The 19,709-nt window shown below is 45.9% G+C and overlaps 1 protein-coding gene across 2 annotated transcripts in view; it reads right to left on the reverse strand.

Annotated features, from left to right (window-relative positions):
• Positions 1-16,272, reverse strand: part of DTD1 (D-aminoacyl-tRNA deacylase 1) — a 111,334-nt gene extending 95,062 nt beyond the window's left edge. The window contains exons 1-3 of one of the 2 annotated variants that reach the window (XM_036827270.1): positions 16,101-16,272; positions 11,621-11,711; positions 9,691-9,926 (exon numbers count right to left, since the gene is read on the reverse strand). In XM_036827270.1, the coding sequence (XP_036683165.1) occupies positions 9,691-9,926; positions 11,621-11,711; positions 16,101-16,143 (370 nt within the window). In that variant the 5' untranslated portion in view covers positions 16,144-16,272. The remainder of the gene's footprint in view (positions 1-9,690; positions 9,927-11,620; positions 11,712-16,100) is intronic. The other variant, XM_036827269.1, reaches the window with a different exon arrangement.
• Between the last annotated feature and the right edge of the window lie 3,437 nt (positions 16,273-19,709).

Consider the following 19,709-nt stretch of genomic DNA (forward strand, 5'->3'; position numbering starts at 1 on the left):
CTTTGTTGTTTTTAATATTTTGTCTTTGAATTTAATTTTTGTTAGTTTGACTAATATGTGTCTCAGCATGTTTCTCCTTGGGTTTATCCAATATGGGACTCTCTGAGCTTCCTGGACTTGGGTGACTATTTCCTGTACCATGTTAGGGAGGTTTCTGACTATAATCTCTTCAAATATTTTCTCAGACCCTTTCTCTTTCTTTTCTCCTTCCGGGACCCCTATAATTCGAATGTCGGTGCGTTTAATGTTGTCCCAGAGGTCTCTGAGACTGTCCTCATTTCTTTTCATTCTTCTTCTTTATTCTGCTCCTCGGTAGTTATTTCCACCATTCTATCTTCCAACTCACTTATTCGTCCTTCTGCCTCAGTTATTCTGCTATTGATTCCTTCTAGTGTATTATTCATTTCAGTTATTGTGTTGTTCATCACTATTTGTTTGTTCTTTAGTTCTTCTAGGTCCCTGTTAAACATTTCTTGTATTTTCTCGATCCATGCCCCCATTCTATTTCCGAGATTTTGGATCTTGCTTACTATCCTTACTCTGATTTCTTTTTCAGGTAGATTGCCTATTTCCTCTTCATTTATTTGATCTTGTAGGTTTTTACCTTGCTCCTTCATCTGTAACATATTTTTTGTCATCTCACGTTTTTTGATGGGTGGGGCTGTGTTCCTGTGTTGTTGGTTGTTTGGCCTGAGGCACCCAGCACTGGTGTTTGCAGTCAGTTGGGCAGAGCCAGGTCTTGGTGCCAAGATGAGGACCTCTGAGAGAGCCCACACCGATTAAGATTCCCTGGGGTCTGAGGTTCTCTGTTAGTCCAGAGTTTTGGACTCAGTGCTCCCAATATAGGAGCTCAGGCCCAATCCCCAGCCTAGGAACCAAGACCCCCTCAAGCTGTGCAGCGTGGCAAAAAAAAAAAGCAACAAAATGGCTAGGGAGGTCCAGGCTGGAAGAGAAATTCAGGAGTCACCAGCACATGGATAGCTTTTAAGAATTTAATTTTTATTTTATTTTTTTGGCCACATCATGCGGCTTGAAGGATCTTAGTTCCCTGACCAGGGATCGAAACTGTGCCCCCTGCAATGGAAGTGTGGAGTCCTGGAACACCAGGGAATTCCCTAGATGGCTTTTAAAAGCCATTGGACAAGATGCCCAAGGGCCCAGTGTAAATGAGAAAAGTTCAAAGGCCAGAGCCCTCTAAAGTTACAAAGCCGAGGAAGTAGGAAGAAGTAACCAAGGACTGAGAAGGGGCAATCGGTGAAGCAGGAGGAAAAGCAGGAGAGTGCAGAGTCCTAAACGCCCAGTGAAGGACTACTGTCCCACAGAGGAGGGAGGAAGCAACAGGACTAAACCTGCTGTTGGGCCGCTGAGCTGAGGATAAGAACTAACCTGGCCAAGTGGAGGGCACGGCGCCTCGCCAAGAGCAGTTACAGCAGTGAGAGGGGCAAAGGCGGTCTGGAGTGGGATGGGGGCAGACAGCCCTCCAGAGACCACGCAGTCAAGTGGAGCAGAGAACTGGGGCAGGAGCTGGAGGTGCGGCTGACAGGCTGTCTCCACGATGGGAGGACCAACAGCACATCTGCAAGCCAGTGGGGATGGTCTGGGAGGAGGGAGCAAAACTGACTCAGGAGACAGAAGAGGGGGCAGAAGAACGTCCCTGCTCAGTCCCTGCACAGGTGAGAGCGTGGGGTCAGCCACCTCGAAGGAAGGCAGGCCGGTTCCTGGTGCAGATGCTAGAAGGTGGAGCAGACGGAATTCTGGAGGTTCTCTTCTGAGTGCTTCCATTTTCTCAGGAAAATGAGAAGTAAGGTCAATAGCTAAGGTGAGGATGGAGCTTTCAGGAGAGAAAACAGTCGAGTGAATGAACAGGCCGATGTATCACAACTGCTCAGTCAACTTGCAGGTCAAGGTCATGACCGTGAGGCCAGTTGATGTGGACGTTGTCTCCAGCCACATTCAGCTGCACGGGTCCAGGGTAGGCTGAGGGCTGGTGTCCTGCCAGGGCTGCAGTTTGTCCCAAAAAACAGTTACGGGAGGTAAGGAAATATGCTAAGAGTAATTATTATCATGAAACAAAGGAATTATGAATTTATAAATTTAATGCAAATCAAATAAAAATAACAGATTACTTTCTGGAACTAGACAAGCTTATTTTAAAATGCATATAGAAAAATAACAATTAAGAATAGCTAGGGGAATTCCTTGGTGGTCCAGTGGTTAGGACATGGTGCTCTCACTGCCAGCGGCCCTGGTTCGATCCCTGGTCAGGGAACTAAGATCCTGCAAGCCACGTGGTACGGCCAAAAAAAAGAATAGTTAGGAAAACTCCAAAGAGCACTGTGGGCCAGACACACCTTACCCGATATAAAAGCACAGTAAAAATCCAACAAACATGGGGGACTAATATCCCACATCCCACAAGCTGCACAGTGTGGCCAAAAAATAAATAAGAATGTAAAAAACCATAAAAAACAGAATAAAATAAAAAACAAAAAATAAAAATAAAAATAAATAAAAAAATAAAATCCAACAAACAGTTCCAAAAAATGACAATCAACTAATTAAGGATGAAAAATGACTATCTAGCAAATAATCCCCTAAGCAAGGTCAAAGGACAAATGACAAAATAAATGAAAAAATATCTGCAAGTCATAGCTTATGTAAAAAGCTCACAGAAATAAAGAACCTGAACAGTTCACAGAAACTTAATACAAGTCACTCAAACATCTGAAAAATGTTCAAACACACCCTGCACATTAGAACCACGATGAGATGCCATTTTCATCTATAAGGTGGTAAAAACTCTAGAAGATCAAAGCTTTGGGGATACTGCAGCCTCACACACGCAAAAAGGTGCAGTGCCGACAGAGCCCACCTGGCAGACTGCGGCCTGGCCCAAAGCTGTCACGCAGGAGTTTCATAGAGACGTGTGACTGATTATGGCCAAATCCATGCATATTTTCTGTTCGTCCTTCCTTTTCTTTTATTCTCTTCAGTATTTTGAGGATCAGCTTCCTCATTTCTCTTTTTGCTTTACACTTACGCTATGTCATTTCTGTAGCTACCATAATTGACCTTCCCTCTGTCCAAATGGCCAGTTCTACCCTTTTTTGTTTTTAAATCCTAGCTCTTCATGATTTCCTTGATTTGCTTAGTTGATTATTCCAAAGTTAACAACCACCTGATTTTACCAGCTCTCCTTTCCCACCTAAGTGTCTGTGTCACCTAAAACCAGGGTCAGTGACAAGGCAGTGGTTCAGGTCCCTGAGGACACGGCACAGCACCTCACATACACGGTGTCTGTGCTCAGTTGTTTTGTGCGAGGAATACCTCTGGGTCCAGGGAGATGAGGGCAGCCTCATCCTGGCAGCTGTGCTGCCCCGTCCATCCTCTTCCTCTCAGACTCCTTCTACCTCCTGTTCTTATTCTCTTTCGTCCCCTTTATCTCTTTTCCTGAGCTTCCTCCATACTTCTGGCCATGAATTGCAAGACCAGCTCTTTCTTCTTGCCCAGCAGAATCTATTATAGCAATTCAATCGGAAGAAATAGAGGCAATTTTTAAAAAGAAGATGCAGGTATAGGTGAAAAGAAACTCCCTTCACTGTTGTCACCGTCCAAAGACTTGAAATAACTCAGGATGAAAAGAAAAGTCTGAATCTTTCAGCAGGGGAAATAAGAAGAGTTTAAAACCTTATTGATTTAGGGTCTGCATATTCAGATCACAGCGAAAATGTGATCCCACATTGTGATTTCCTAAATTTACATGAACAATAATGCCTCTGGCATCACAGCCATCACCAAAATACATAAAATAGACTTCCACTGAAAGCCCACTCATGCTGCTAAAATGTTTTAAGTAGTAAAAAGAGAAGAAAATTAAGCAAACCCATGAAAAATTAAACACTAACCATGAAGCAAAGACTAGACGTGGTCTTCCTCCTTCTGGCACCTTCTCTGCGAGATGCACCTGTAGGGGCTGGGGTATGATGGGGTCCCCCAGAGGGAAGAGAGGGGAGGCAGGCAGACGGCTACTGCACTCCTGACACGTCCTTCCACATTTCTCTAGCGCTCTGCCGCCCACGACAGATCAGCCCCGCAGGGAATACGCAGGTAGCTCTTTTTAATACCGTGGAAGCTTCTGATTTGCTGAACAAAGCTGACGGGTGAATGCTTTCCTGGGTCCATCACAAACGGCTCGGAGTTGGAACAAGACGCTTGAGAGTGGAGATCCCTCTTTTCAACTATTCCATTCTGGTATAACATTTGTTTTTTTCCTAACTATAAAAGCAATGCATGCTCAAATCTCAACTATGAGAGTGGTGAATGACCCCCACTGAACGGTGCTTTCAGTGTTCATGTGAAGGATGGAGATTCCTGGCTGCAGAGGGCCCACTCAGGCTGGGGGTCCAATAAAGCACCCTTAACCTCAGGCTCGTTCTGCAGGAGAGGGGAGAACTGATGGATTTGCGCGGTAGGGTTTTCCCCCTACAGCAATTATTTGAAGAGGGCCCAGAGAAAACCCTTTGAGAGTACCAGAGTTACGAGCTGGGGGGGAGTAAAGATGGCCACAAACTCTGACACTCCTTCCACTGCAAGGTGGGTCTCCACCCCTCCTCTTGAAGCTGGGTGGGCTGAGAAACTGCTCTGGCCAACAGCATCTGGGGAGTGACGTGGGGCCACTTGCCAGGCCTGGTTCACGGGCTGGCGCTTCCACTTCCTGTCCCTTGGAGCACCCACTGCTGGCACCATGGTGGAAATCCAGCTACCCCGAGAAGCCAAGCGATGTGGGGAGGCCCTGGGGGATAAGATGAGGTGGGTGCGGGGAGGACGGTCACCCTCAGCCCCACCTCACCTCCCATGCTCACAGGACTGCACCTGTGCACCCTGCACTGAGGACCCCACCTGGCTCAGGTAGCTCCGGGCACCTCCCTGCTGCATGGTGGCTTCTAGGGTGACCAGCTGCCTCAGTTGGCCCTGGACCAAAGGGTTTCTGGGAATGCAGGGTTTTCAGCGCTAAAACCAGGAGAGTCCTGGTAAACCTGACCTCTGCTCTGAGGTTCATCTGTCCAGTGCTCCAGGTCAGGGCAACAGAAGGGGAAGAGGCCCTAGAGTTTGGGGAAGAGAAACAAGCGGGGGTGTTTCCACTGCGAGTAGCCAGGGTGCTACTTAGAAGCCCAGTACACGCATCAAGAGTTAACGACCCTGCAGGTGGGAATTAGTGTGAAGGGTCAAGAAGGTAAACAGGGAACAAACACCATCAGCCACGGCTATCTCAGGACCCACCCCTGTCGGTCAGTCATTCAAAGCATGCATCACACTGGAATGACAGAAGGTTCTGGCCCCACACTTGTTTCCGTAGAGAGAACTCGCTCATACACAAGTGGTAAACAAGGGAGTGTGTGCACAGCACAGAGGCTGCACGGGGTCAGAGCTGTTCCCAGGCAAAGGCAGCGGGACGGCGGGGGCACGGGAAAGCCCCCGGCACCGGCAGCAGCAGCTCTTTGGACTGCATCTTATGAAAGCGAAAACAAGCGTGCACACCCTTCTGGACCAGCCACAGGTCATCGGTGGTTTGCCGTGAGCTCTGGCAGTTTCAGAGGTGGTTTTGCAGAATGAGAGGCTCTCTCTGCTCTAACAGAAGCAGCCACGTGCCCACTCCCTCCCCACCGGACTGGAAGCTCCTTCACAGCAGGGACAGCACCATATACCCAGGGCCCCGCCCGGGGCAGGCGGACAAACAGTGACTTACGGACACAGGAGGCACAGAAATGACTTGAAAGAACCGGTAAAATCTTCCCCAACGGAAACAGGACTAAAATTCTGGATTAACATCACTGCTCCGAGATGTACGACCACCTGGCCTCAAGCCTTCCTGCTCCCCTCTTACTGGACCTACTTGAGTCTGAGCAGCAGAGAAGGCATCCCAATAGATGTGATGAATTCAGAAGGATAATGAAAAGGAAAACAAATCAAGAGGGGGTGAGTTATAGAATGAAGCTCGGGCTCTAGAGACGCCAGCTGGTTCCATTCCCGGCTTTGCCACTTAGACGCTGAGTGACCTTCCTCGGTTACTCTGCCGCACCTCAGTCTTCTCATGTGCAGAATGGGGGTGATCCCAGTGCCCACCTGCTAGGGTCATTGTGAGGGTTCAGTGACGTAAGCATGAAGAGGGTTTACTCTCGCACGGCGCCTGTCACATACTAAGCCCCAGACAGATGTATTCTGGCATGCTTTACACTAATACTAATAATAGTAACAATTATAATAAAAATATGTGAGGACCACACCATAAACAGCTTGCCCTCCAGGGTTCCCATTCCACACGGAACCCAGGGAAAGCGCTTGGGGTCACGGCACCGAGCAGGCCGGGAGCCAAGATCAGCAGACTCGCCATCCAGCACATGAGCCACGGCTGGGCAGTGCAGAGGAGCTGCAGCTGGCGAAAACGCCAGAAGGCAATGGGTACCAGTGGAGGCGCAGAAGCAAGAGAGAGGAGTAAAAGGACAATGACCCACCCTCCATCCAGCCCTTAACAACACGTAAGAGAAGCAGATTAAATACGCATTTGAAATAAGGTTTCAGTCATTAAAGAGGAAGGGAGTGAAAATAAATGTCTAATTAAACTAACAGCCAAGACATGGAAGCAACCTAAACGTCCACTGGTGATGAAGGGATAAAGAAGATGTGGTCTAGCCACACAGTGGGATTCCAGTCAGCCACAAAAAAGGAGGAGATCCTGCCATTCGTGACGACATGGATGGACCGTGAGGGCTTTACACTGAGTGAAAAAAGGTAGACAAAGAAAGACAAACGCTGTCTGATCTTACTTATATTACGAAACCTAAAAAAAACAAACCCATAAATACAGAGAAGAGACTGGTGGTTGCCAAAGTTGGAGGGTGCAGGTGGTCAAAAGGTACAAACTTCCAGTTAGAAGATACCTAAGTCCTGGGGATGTGAGGTACAGCATCCTTACCTTAACTGTCAACCCATGTGAGTTGATGGCTGTTAACTTATTGTGGTGATCATTTCACAATGTATGGGTATATCAAATCACCATGTTGTACAACTAAAACTAATGGAGTGTTATAGGTCAATTATACCTCAATAAAACTGGAAATTTTTAAAAACTTTTTAGGGTTAGGGTTAAATGTTTTAGTTTTTGAATTAAACTCCTTTAAGCCTTAAAGTCACTAAAGAGGTCCTGAAAATCCTAAAAGAAAGAAAACGTATTTAGCAGTTTGTGTTCCATCTTCCCTCCAGGTCACAGGGGACTTTCCATACTGGAGCTGGAAGCCAGAATCTCAAAATTTACCAAAAGACAGCAAGCATGTAAAACACGCTCCCTGCACTTCGTTCCACTAAAGACCATAAAGGAGATAAAAGGCGAAGAGTGAGTGAGGCCCTGGGAAATCACTGTAGTGCCTCTGAAAGCCCAAAGGAGCAGAAAATAAATTCTGATTAAAACCCATGGCATAATTCATGTTGATTTTTCATCAAAATGATCAGAGATATCATATCCCATGAGCTTAAATTCTGATCCATTATAAAATTATACTGTTTACAGTACATTGTTTCAGGCACTTCATATAATTACCTGGATGAAATACAGATTTTTTTCAAAACGTAAAAGGTGTTTTTAGGAACACAAAGCACTGAATAATAAAACGCTCCTCTTTAAGGCTTTAGATGAAAGTGGTTTTGTTTTCACTCAAGCATTCGTTCACGACCATCACTGTTCTCCCATGGAAAGGGCCCTCACCTGTGCTTTTATGATATTCTTTTTTTTTTTTCCCTTTTTTTTTCCTTTTTTTTTTTATATAAATTTATTTATTTTTGGCTGCGTTGGGTCTTCGTTGCTGCGCACGGGCTTTCTCTAGTTGCGGCGAGTGGGGGCTACTCTTTGTTGCGGTGCACGGGCTTCTCATTGCGGTGGCTTCCCTTCTTGCGGAGCACGGGCTCTAGGCGTGAGGGCTTCAGTAGTTGTGGCACGTGGGCTCTAGAGCACAGGCTCAGTAGTTGTGGCACATGGGCTTAGTTGCTCTGCGGCACGTGGGATCTTCCCGGACCAGGGCTTGAATCCGTGTCCCCTGCACTGGCAGGCGGATTCTTAACCGCTGCGCCACCAGGGAAGCCCTTTCATGATATTCCTTCTGCTCATCCTTCAAAGGACTTCAGTGCATCCCCAAATACGTCTGAGATTACTCAGAAATGGGATGATTCTATTAACATCAAGCAGAGAAGACAATGCTGGCAGCATTAATCCTTGGCTCAGCCAAGAAAAATTATTATTCAAAGCACTTGACTTAATTGCTAATTCTGGGAAGAACCTTGTTTGCAGCAAAGCCACGACGGACAGAGGACCCCAGTGGACATCCACGATCGGATGTGCCAATGGAGTTCTAAACTTGGATGCTCCCAGAAGAAGCGAATATATTCTGCTCTACCAGGACCCAAGGAAAGAGCAGGATTTGATTTAAGGCGAGAGGGTCCTGATCACATAGAATCCATTTGTCCTTTTGGCAAATGGACACCTGACACAAGTAAGAGGAGAATTAAAACGAAAGGAAATACCAGTGAGGGGCTGGAACATCACTCCTCAGAGCACGAGCCATCTGAGAAGCTGACGGCCCTCAGAGATGTGGGGCTCTGCTAGAGAGCTCCAAAGTCATGTCGTGACTTTTATTACTTACAGTTGAAAACAGGCCCAATAACAGAGGGACCTGGGTTTGTCTAACCCACTGAGAGAAAGTTAAAGTGTAGGAAACACTAGAGAGTCAACTATTAACAACTACTCAACATCTACGAGAGTCCGACAGCAGCAGGAGCAGCTGCAGTCAGACTCGGAAGCAGACATCCTGCTGAGCAAGTTCTCACCCTGAGGTGCGTCACCAAAGGAGGCTAAATACGCTTCCCAGTAACTCTGAAGGAAAAGCACACGAGCAACATGAAAACAGACTAGAAACACACCCTCTTAAGAAGATTCATAAGTTCCGATTCATAATCCTCCCACGAACCAGGCCCACTCTTCTCAGGCGTTTTCTAGGCTTAATCTTGATCAGTCAGGCTTGGCTGGCAGTCCCCACGACACGCCGTTAAGCCTACACTGTCCAAATGACAGCCGAGAGCCACGCACGGCCACCAGGCGCTGGACATGTGGCTGGTGGGAATCGAGATGCACTGGGAGCCCGAAAGACTTCAGTAAGAAGAAGGATGTGAGTTATCTCATTAATAACTCTGTACATTGACTACAGGGTGAAATCAGAATATTGTGGATATATTGGGCTAAATGAAATACAGTTTTAACATTAATTTCACTTGTTTCTTTTTCTTTTTTTTTAATATGGCTCCTAGAAATTTAAAATGACACATGGCTCCCATTTGCGGCTGGCAGCTGTATTTCTCTGTTGGGCAGGATAAGCAACCGACATGAACCACCACTGTATCAAGTGCACTGCTGGGTTGCTAAACATTCCAAATGTGGACAGAAGAATGAAGAAGGGTAAACGGTACTGGGGCATTCAGAGGACACGCACAACAGCGGTGGTGGCAGCAGCCCTTATGCTGTTTTAAGAAAGCAATAAGCGTAAACAGTGAACTTTCTGGAAAAGGAAATGTTGCATCTGCAGATTACCTCTCCCCTGCCGGGAAGTGTCCAGGGGACGCCCTCCTGGGCGCTGGGCTCCCGCCTACCTTTGACAAGCTCCGGCCGGTACGCCTTGCGCAGCTGCTCCAGGAAGCCGTTGTAGAAGCCCTCGGCCTGCTCTGAGGGCATCGCCAGGTGGAAGTCGGGCTTGTTCCCCTTGAGGACGCACTGCAGGGTGAACTGGCTGATGCACAGCACCTCGTACTGTTTGTCCATCACGCTCTTCGACCAGTGTTTCCCACTTTCATCCTCAAACACACGCAGGTTTAAGATCTTCCGGACCCTGGGGGAAAACAGGGGTGAGAGCTACCTGGAGAATCACAAGCCCCCCAGACACACCCGCACCCCCAAATGTCACCAGCACCCTGCTCACTAGGGACACTGTGCTGGCTCCATCGCTTACAGGAGGGGTGACCTTAGGCAAGTTACTTTCTACTCTGTGCCTCAGTTTCCGCATCTGTAATAGGGGTAATAATAGTCCTACCTCTTAGCGTTGATTGGTGATTTCCTTTTTTTTTTTTTGTCAGCCCCTCCAATTCATAGCAGCTTCCGGTGGGAACCGGATGTGTCAAAACATGGGCTCAATTCTGATTTTTTACAGAATTCCATCTTTACACTGGAATAAATGATGCCCCGTTTTTATACCCTTTCTTGGAACGTCTCAAAATGAACAATTCAGCAAATACCCTGGAGAAAACTCATGGTCGTTGCAGATATGCAAAAAGATCTGGGGAAAGACACCTTGACAACTATGTCACATGCTCCTTACGCCCCAGCGGGGCTTTCCCTATATCCGTGGATGACAAAGGACGGCCACCCTGGCAAGGAGGAGGGCCAGGTAGCATTTATAAGGTCAGACTTGAGACGAATGACAAAGAACTACCTCCGTGAAAGCTGCAATTCCACCATTTGAAGCCACCTTTTTGGATGATGTTGAAGACACGTTCAAAGCCTGAACAAATACTCATTCGCCGACACCTTACATGGGCACCCTCTGCGGTGGGCGCTATTCATCACCCCTTCTCCACAGCGGGGTCCGCCTTATGTTGAGTCATTTGCTCTTAACAAGGTTAAGTACTAGCTCTCCATTTTGTCAGAGCCACGGAGAGATTCAGACCAGTCCGCCGGCTTTTAACCACTACACCACTTCGCCGCCTCTTTGCGTATCCAGGGGACAGCTACTAAAATACCAACATCCGTGAGTGTTATTGAACCAGCCATCAACACCTTAGCGGGAGCTTGGTTCCAAGTCTGGTTTTCAACCTAATACAAAAGGGACAACTGGGCAACTGTCACATGTAGCCTCTGGGCACCAGGGGCAGAGAAAATGGATCCAAGCATCTGAAGTACATGTGCAAAGTGGTGCGGGGGGAGAGTGAACATGAGGAGGGGGAGGCTGCCTGTACTAAGGGCCAACAGCAATGACAAACCTCCCACCTTAGTAAAAAGAGCACTGGCTCCCAGGCCAGGTGGCCTAGGTTCTAATCTGGAGTCAGGCTTTTTGCTAAGGACGTGTGCATGACCTTCGGCAGGTAATGTAACCTCTCTGAGCTCCAGATCCTAATGTGAACGGTGAACAACTGGGCATTCTTAACATGTGTAAACAGCGCCCAGATCATACTGCTCAAACTGAAAACATAAAACATTCCTATGAAAAGAAGCTTGGTTTTCACACTAAGAGAATGGTTCAAGGCTGCAGCAGCAAACAGGGACAAAGGCTACGCTGTGCTCCTGCCCTGTCGCCGACTTACTGGGTGACGGCTCTTCCTCGCTCTCCCCATCTGTGACACAGAGATAACCACACTGCACCAAAAGGGACATGGGTAAAACTGACAGAGTCTCACTTTAGAGGAGCAAACTACTATGGAAGTTCCATATATGTATACATATATAATTTCTTTAAATAGCTAGCCAGCCAGCTAGATGACCAGCACATGTCCCACTAGAAAGGCAGTGACGTGGAAACCCGCCTCTTACATGTGCTCCAGTTCCTTCTGCGTATCTTCCAGGGAAATACCCAGCAACACGCAGATGCCCCGTCCGATGGCACTTATCTGTTCTCCACCAACTGGAAAGGAAACAAAAGGGAAAACCAAACAGGTGCCGTGAAGCACATTTGAGCATCCACTGGAAAGTTTAAACATCACACATACTTCTCGTAACTTCTTTGGCAAAGTCGGTAGGTACTGAAACGTGAAAGGGGTTACGTCAATGCAGTATGATAATCATACTTTGTCCATTCTGATTTTACATTTGGAATGAATGAGTTGTGAAGTGAACAACCATTACACAGGATTTTCAGGCCGTGTTTTCATCTGTGCTACCTTGGTTGAGACCCCTGAAACTTTCTATGAGTTTGCCCATCTGTAACAACAAATGTTTTTCTCCCCAGAGAATCCAGCTCTGCTATATTAATTCTCAAAAAGGAGATGCCTGCTTTTCTTGGAAATCAGCAAACCTGATAACACAATACACAATGCACAATGGAAAACATTTATGTCATAAAAATAAAGAAATGATTTCTCTACTTATTGCAGAAAAGATAAATATATCATACATGAAAAACTGTTTAAAAGTTAAGCTTCCAGGGACTTCCCTCGTGGTGCAGTGGTTAAGAATCTGCCTGCCAATGCAGGGGACATGGGTTTGAGCCCTAGTCCGGGAAGATCCCACGTGCCACGGAGCAACTAAGCCCGTGCGCCGCAACTACTGAGCCTGCACTCTAGAGCCCACGAGCCATAACTACTGAGCCCGCACGCCTAGAGCCTGTGCTCCGCAGCAAGAGAAGCCACCGCAATGAGAAGCCTGCGCACCACAAAGAAGAGTAGCTCCCGCTTGCTGCAACTAGAGAAAGCCCACACACAGCAACGAAGACCCAGCGCGGCCAAAAATAAAATATAAATAAATAAATAAATTTAATTTAAAATAAATAAATAAATTTTTTAAAAAATAAAAGTTAAGCTTCAAGTCAGCAAACTTCTATTATTTCCCAGTTTATTACTAGGGTTGCATTCTAAGCCAATGACCTCCAAATCATTTTGAGTGATGCACCCCATGCATAAAAAAAATTCTTTGAACATAGATTCCTATTCCAAACATTTGCATATGTATTTAGCGTCAAATATACACTCTACTACCATTAGACAGTATCTCAGTGCTGGTACAGTACTTAGGTCAAGACACATCATTATGGTGGTGAAACTAAATCCATATTTCAAATGTTGATCTTCATAATTTTCAATTTTTGTGGCCAACTTTTTGCCAAAGCTCATTAGATTATTGATGTTTGGTTATTTTATTGTATACTGACCTAATGTTCCAATCAGGAGAAAGGTCAACTCTGCCATTTTCTTGTTATTTGCTTCTGCTAGATAATAATATTTATAAATATACCTGACAAGGCATCACAGACTGTACCATGCTGCCACATCCTGCAAGCTAAGGGAAGAGTGAGAAACCCTCTTCCTGCAGGTGTCTGACAAGGGACCATCTGACAAACACGAGGGGAGCACGAGCATCAGTTTGTCCCTGAAATAACTCTTTTTTAAAGAATATTTATTGATTTATTTATTTTGGCTGAGCCGGTCCTAGCTGTGGCACGCAGGATCTTAGTTGCGCCATGCGGGATCTAGTTCCCTGACCAGGGATCGAACCCAAGCCCCCTGCATTGGGAGCACGGTATACTTTCGTGTATAGAGCAGTTTTAGGTTCACAGCGAAACTGAACGGAGGGTACAGAGATTTCTCATATACCCCCAGCCCCACATGCAGTCTCCCCACTATCAACGTCCCCCTCCAGATGGTACATTTGTTCCAAATGATGAACCTACACTGACACCTCATTATCACTCAAAGTCCACAGTTTACATGAGGGCTCACTCTTGGTGTTGGACGTTCTATCGGTTTGGACAAATGTAATGACACGTATCCACCATGACAGTATCGTACAGAGTAGTTTCACTGCCCTAAGGATCCTCTGTGCTCCACCTGTTCATCCCTCTAAAGCTTTTTCTATAATTAGGATTATCTTCTTAGAATAGATTCTCAAAAGTAGAATCACTAATTGAAGTGATTCAAATCACTATTTGAACAGTTTCAACATTTTTATAATGTGGTATTATCCTAATAAGAAATGAATTATGCACCAAAGCCTTGAGATGACACAATTCGCTCTCTTATTTTGGAGAAGTTTTGTCCCTCCTTCAGGCAGAAGAATTAGGAGGTTAAAGGGATGTTTTATTATAGACAAATGGATTTCCAAGGGGAAAAACTTGAGAATCACCATTTTAGACAAAAGGTCACAGGGCTAGAAAAGACCTGAGCTATTTGGTCAATGTTTATTTGACACCATGTATAGTGGCATCACCCAAGACTTCCTCTTTGAGAAGAATTCACCAACTCGCAAATGAACACATTGAAACCCAACCAATCTCTTCCCAACATTCTATGATTCTATTCAGATTTCGGCTTATAAAGCTGAGTGATGGACATGGGGGTTATTGTACTATTCCATCTGTGTAACCACATGAATATGTTTGAAGTGTTCTGTCATAAAGCTTTTAAAATTAGATTATCACAATAACCATGCTAAGGCATCAAATGTGCCTGACCAAGCTCATAAAGTGAGCCTGCCACGTAATACGTGACTCCTAATACTCTGTCCCACCTATAAAACTGGAAGTGACATTTTAGAACCTTTGAAATAAAATGCCGTTCGAGAAAGGCCACACAGAAGTGAAGCCAGTCAGTCACATTCTAAAGGAATCAGAAAATCTCTCTCCATTACAATGCAAGTAGAAGGCAAGGCTAACTCAAAGTTTCCTCCAGCACCGTGAGAGAATTCCATCTTATTAACTCTTTCAGACAGTTAATTTGTTGTTTTTAACTAAAAGCATACAATTTAAATAGTAAACTAAGATCATTCAAACTATTCAGCTAATCTCACAGAAATGTGTTTTTGATATTCCAGATCAGCACAATGGAGAGTTCTCCATTCTGATCAAAACTTACATTCTCCAAAGTCTGCTCACTGGTCATCATGACCGACCACATAGGCTGCAAGATTCTTCTCAAAAAAAGCAAGAAAATCTTTTCATCTATGAATTTTCCCAGTTTTAGTGAAGTTACCTATTAATTAAAATGCTAAAAAAAAACCCAAAAACAAACCCACTTTGTTTTAAAATTCCATAAATCCCAGAGCTATACTATCCCTTATTACTCCAGGACGATATCCAAAATCACTTATCAGAACAGCTTAGAAATCATTAGCCAGGAATGAAAAGTAGAATCTCGAATCTAAATATATGGTTTTACTGAGTTTGATTGTTTCTTAAGGGGATTTTGTTGTTTCGTTTTTAGATTTATACTTTCCTGGACATAGAAACACACATTATGGTATAGGCTTGAAGGAAAGGATATCTAGAACTACTTGAACTGAAACAATATTAGAATTCTGCCAATAAAAATAGGAAAGACTAGAAGACAATGTAAAGTTAATCATTCAAAAAAATTTTAACATCTATACTATCTTCACTCGAGGTTTTTTTTTAAATTGGAGTATAGTTGCTTTACAATGTTGTGTTAGTTTCTGCTGTACAGCAAAGTGAATCAGCTATATGTGTATATATCTCCCCTCTTTTTTAGATTTCCTTCCCATTTAGGTCACCACAGAGCATTGAGTAGAGTTCCCTGTGCTGTACAGTAGGCTCTCATTAGTTATCTATTTTATATATAGTATCAATAGTGTAGGTGTATATATGTCAATCCCCATCTCCCAATCCATCCCACCCACCCCTTCCCCCTTGGTGTCCATTCGTTTGTTCTCTACCTCTGTGTCTCTATTTCTGCTTATCTTGGCTTGAGTTTTTAAAAGGACTTCCTTCTACCTATTAATCATCTGGACCCCTGATGTTCAAACGACCGCAGTGTTCAAGCCATGACTGATGGTTGCGTGGCTCGGTTCACATGAAACTGGTGGAAAAGAGAAACATCTCATCCTGGATCCTCTGGGTTCCCACCCGGGTCACGTGGGCAGACACGGTCAGAACCCACCCCTACGAGCACCTGTCACGAGCGGGCACCTTAAGGGAGTCAAGCTCCAGGTGAACCGGGACACGGAGAAAACCGGCTAGAAAGAGAAACGCGGAGCAGAAGGCTGGGGAGGGGGTGTGTGCCCCGGAAACGCTCCGCACGCGTCGTCTGTGCAACACCGCGTGGAAGGGCGGGCCGGGGGATGCTCGGGGGACGCTCGGGGGATGCGGGAGGCCACCTGCGCTCCGGACTAAAGGAAACGCTGCAGAAGACGACGAGGCGCGGTCACCGCGACACTAAGCGGAGACCCTGCAGCCCGTGGACGGCGCCCCGGGACGGCGGGGACTCGGGGCCGCGGGGGCCGGGCTCGCGCGCGGCCGGCGGCGGCCCGGGGGCGTCCAAGCCCGGCCCGGCCCCGCCCGACTGACCTGTGACGCTGGCCCGGGTGACGCGCTGCACCACGGCCTTCATGGCGACGGCTGGGGCGAGCGGGGCGGCGCCGCGCGGCTTCCGGCCTCGAGACTCCGCGGGCTGCGCAGCTGCCCGCGCCCTCTGCCGGGGACACCTGGAAGCGCGCTCCGACCTCCCGAACCCGCGAGTCGACGGCCCGCCCACGTCGGCCGCGCCCACCACAGGTTGGTCCCGCCCATCTGACCTCTCCGTGTGGCCCCGCCCCCTCGAGAGGCCCCGCCCCTCTCGGTCCGGCCCCGCCCACTCTTGGTCCCGTCCCGCGTACAGCTAAATGAGCCCCGCCCGGACGCTGGGGTCCCGCAACCCCCTTCCCCGCCCCCACACCCCAGCCCGACTCACTGGTGCCCAGACAGTAGTTTCTGGCCCGGTTTCTTTTCACAAACCCCGGCCTGAGAGACAGTCATCCCTGAATCCCAGCTTTGTCCTGAATCCTAATCCTAATCGTGTGCCTCCTTCCATGTTTCCACCCTTCTGCCCCCAGATTCTCCCAAATTCTTTTTCCCTTGGCTTCCTGCCTCTGGAACTCCTCAAAAACCAGACAGGAGAGTATCTGCTGCCTAAAATAGCCATTTAACTGTTTAGGTATTCATTTGACCTAGCCGTGCCCTGGCAGTGCACAGATACGTGATTCTGTAATTGTAATTCCTCCTCTAATACTGATACTTGGCCCCTCTCCCAGACTTGTTAGAAGATTTGAATAATATCTACTGTGCAAAAGTGTTAGAAAGCTGCAAAGGACTGTACAAGTATTACCCTAACAAATTATTATCTCTGATAAAAACAAGCCCTTCTCAGTGTGTCTTCTTCTTACAGCCTAATAGTGCTGGTGGGTGTAGAGGGAGGGAGTTCAGGATGTTCCCGAACCAAACTTGGGTCTGCTATGCCCTGCATTTCCTCCTGGCACCTCAGAAGTGGCAGTTGGTTTGTGGCCTTTTTGTGTCTTATTGTTCATAACTGCCCCTGTGACTGTGCATGGGTGCAGTTATTTGCAGTCCCTTATAGTGTCTTTGTATCTGTTGCTGTAGGAGATGTTTGTCCAGGTGCAAGTGCTCAGGTAGAGGGTCCCAGGTCCCCACGCTTCTCTCCTGAAACAGGTCATAAATGTGAGAGGTGCCCTATCTATACTGGGAGGGAGGGAGCAGCCTTATCTCCAAAGACAAAAGCACACCAGGAAGAATCTGAACCAACAGGCCTTGCTAAATTTCCCCAGTTTACTCTGCCTACCTCATATTCCTTAACCTATCATGTTCCTCCATGACTACTCATGCTTCGTCAAACCTAACAACAAAAATTACACAGGTCTGTTTCTTTGGGTCTTCATCTCCTTATGAAGGCTCTCATGGCATGTAAAACAAATAAATTTGTATGCTTTTCTCCTGTTCATCTGTCTTTGTCACTTTAATTTTCAGACCCAGCCAGGGACCTCAAGAGAGTGAGAAAAACTTTTTCCTCTCCTACAAGAAAACGCTTCAAATGGAGAACAAGGAAGAGTCATTTGGCCAGAAAAGACTATACCAATATACTTGAGTGTTAAATACTGCACACTAAATTGCCAAAGACAGCATCACCAGTAATGAGACAAACATCATATACTTCTGATATTGCACCAAGAAAGACACCATGTCACTTTTGTGGTATTTCTGCCAAAAATGTAGAATCTGAATCCAATCATGAAGAAATATCAGACAAACCTAAATTAAGGAACACTCTACAAAATAACTAGAAGGATCCTTCAAAAGTGTCAAGAAAAAGAAAGTCTGAAGAACTGTTCCAAGTTAAAGGGGACTTTTAAAGAGACAGGAAAACTAAATGTGATGCATGAACTGAGTTTTATCCTAGCCAGAAAAAAAATAAAAAGAAAGAAGTGCATATTGGGACAATTGGTAAATTTTTTTTAAAATTTTGCATTAAATCAACATATCTCAAAACATTTTGATCTCAAGACCCCTTTACATTCTCAAAAATTATTGAACACCCCAAATAGCTTATATCTTAAGATTTTTACTTGTACTAGAAATTACAACCTAGAAAAATCGTTAAGTATTGACTTACGATAATTTTTTAAATGACAATAATAAATCCATTATATACTGACATTAGAGCAATGAGATCCTGACTTACCATGAAGCCTCTGGAAAACCCCATTGTACACTCTTGAAAGAATAGGAATGAAAAAGTCAAATATTGTCTATATGTTATTATAAAAATAGTTGGAAATCTCAGCTCCTCTAAGGAGGATCTCAGAGAACACTTTGAGAACTGCTGGATTTGATAATGGCATTGAATCAATATTAATTTCCTGATTTTTATGTAAGAGAACATCCTTGTTTTTAGGAAATACACACATGTACTTAGGAGTAAAGGGACAACATATCTGCAACTTACAGATCTGGCGAAGAATGGTATATACAGAGAAAATAAAGAGAGTGATAAAGCAAACAAAGTAAAATGTTGACCACTTGGGCTATAAGTGAAGGTAACTTATTTCAAAATAAAACGTTTTAAAAATATACCAAAACACCAGGATTCTTTTTACATATTTATTGAGCTCGAAAAGGTCAATATCAGGAGGCAAAAGCATCCAGCAGCACCTCTTGCGGTGCCTCCTTCCCTCTGCACGCCCTCCTTTGCCAGCTAAATCACCACTCTCCTCATGTTTTTGAATTCCACCTTGTGCTACTGACTCTCACATTTTCATTTCCATTCCCAACACATCCTCTGTGCTTGTGCTTCCAAATGCCTTCTTGACCTCTCCACTTCCATGAACCAAATTAACAGACTGAAAATGGGATTCAGGCTTTCCACCCCTGCCGTATAAAAAAGAATTTGCTCTTTGTTCTGGGTTTCTGGCATGGAGCTTCTAAAATCCTTGGAATTTCCCAAGGGATAGGAGTTCCTAATGAAACATTTCAGGGTGGGAGCCCGTCACCAGAAAGACCAATCATGTGGTTAGAGGGTGGGACTTTGAGGAGGGATAGTGGGATGGGGCTGGAGATTGAGTTCAGTCACACAGCAAATGAGCCCATCAGTTGTGCGTATGAGATGGAACCCCAATAAAAGCTGTGGACACTGAACCTTAGCAGAGCGTGGCTGGTGAACACACGGTTGAGGAGGTCCACCGAGAGGGCACTGAAGCTCTCTGTTGGGGACCTTCACAGACCTTGCCTGATGTGTTTCTTCATTTGGCTCGTCCCGATTTGTATCCTTTATAATAAAACTGTACGTATAAGGCTTTCTTGAGTTCAGTGAGTCATTGCAGTAAGTTATCAAACCTGTAGGAGTCATAAAAAACTCCCAAATTTGTAGCCAGTTGGTCGGAAGTCAAGGTGGCTTGGGGACCCCCAAGGTGCGCCTGGCATCTGAACTGAGGGCTGCCCTTTAGGGGACGTGCCCTTAGACTTGCAGGGTCTGTGCTAAGTCTGAGTGGTTAGTGCCAGGACTGAATTGCAATCCCCCCAAGCCCCCCACACTCCACCAGCTGGGCCATCCTGATTCAAATAAATGGCTCCACTGTTTCCTCCAGCCATAAGTGACTCATGATTGCTCTTTCCCTCTCCCTGAGTATC

The sequence above is a fragment of the Balaenoptera musculus genome, chromosome 15 (genome assembly GCF_009873245.2).
Source record: "Balaenoptera musculus isolate JJ_BM4_2016_0621 chromosome 15, mBalMus1.pri.v3, whole genome shotgun sequence".
NCBI lineage: Eukaryota > Metazoa > Chordata > Mammalia > Artiodactyla > Balaenopteridae > Balaenoptera > Balaenoptera musculus.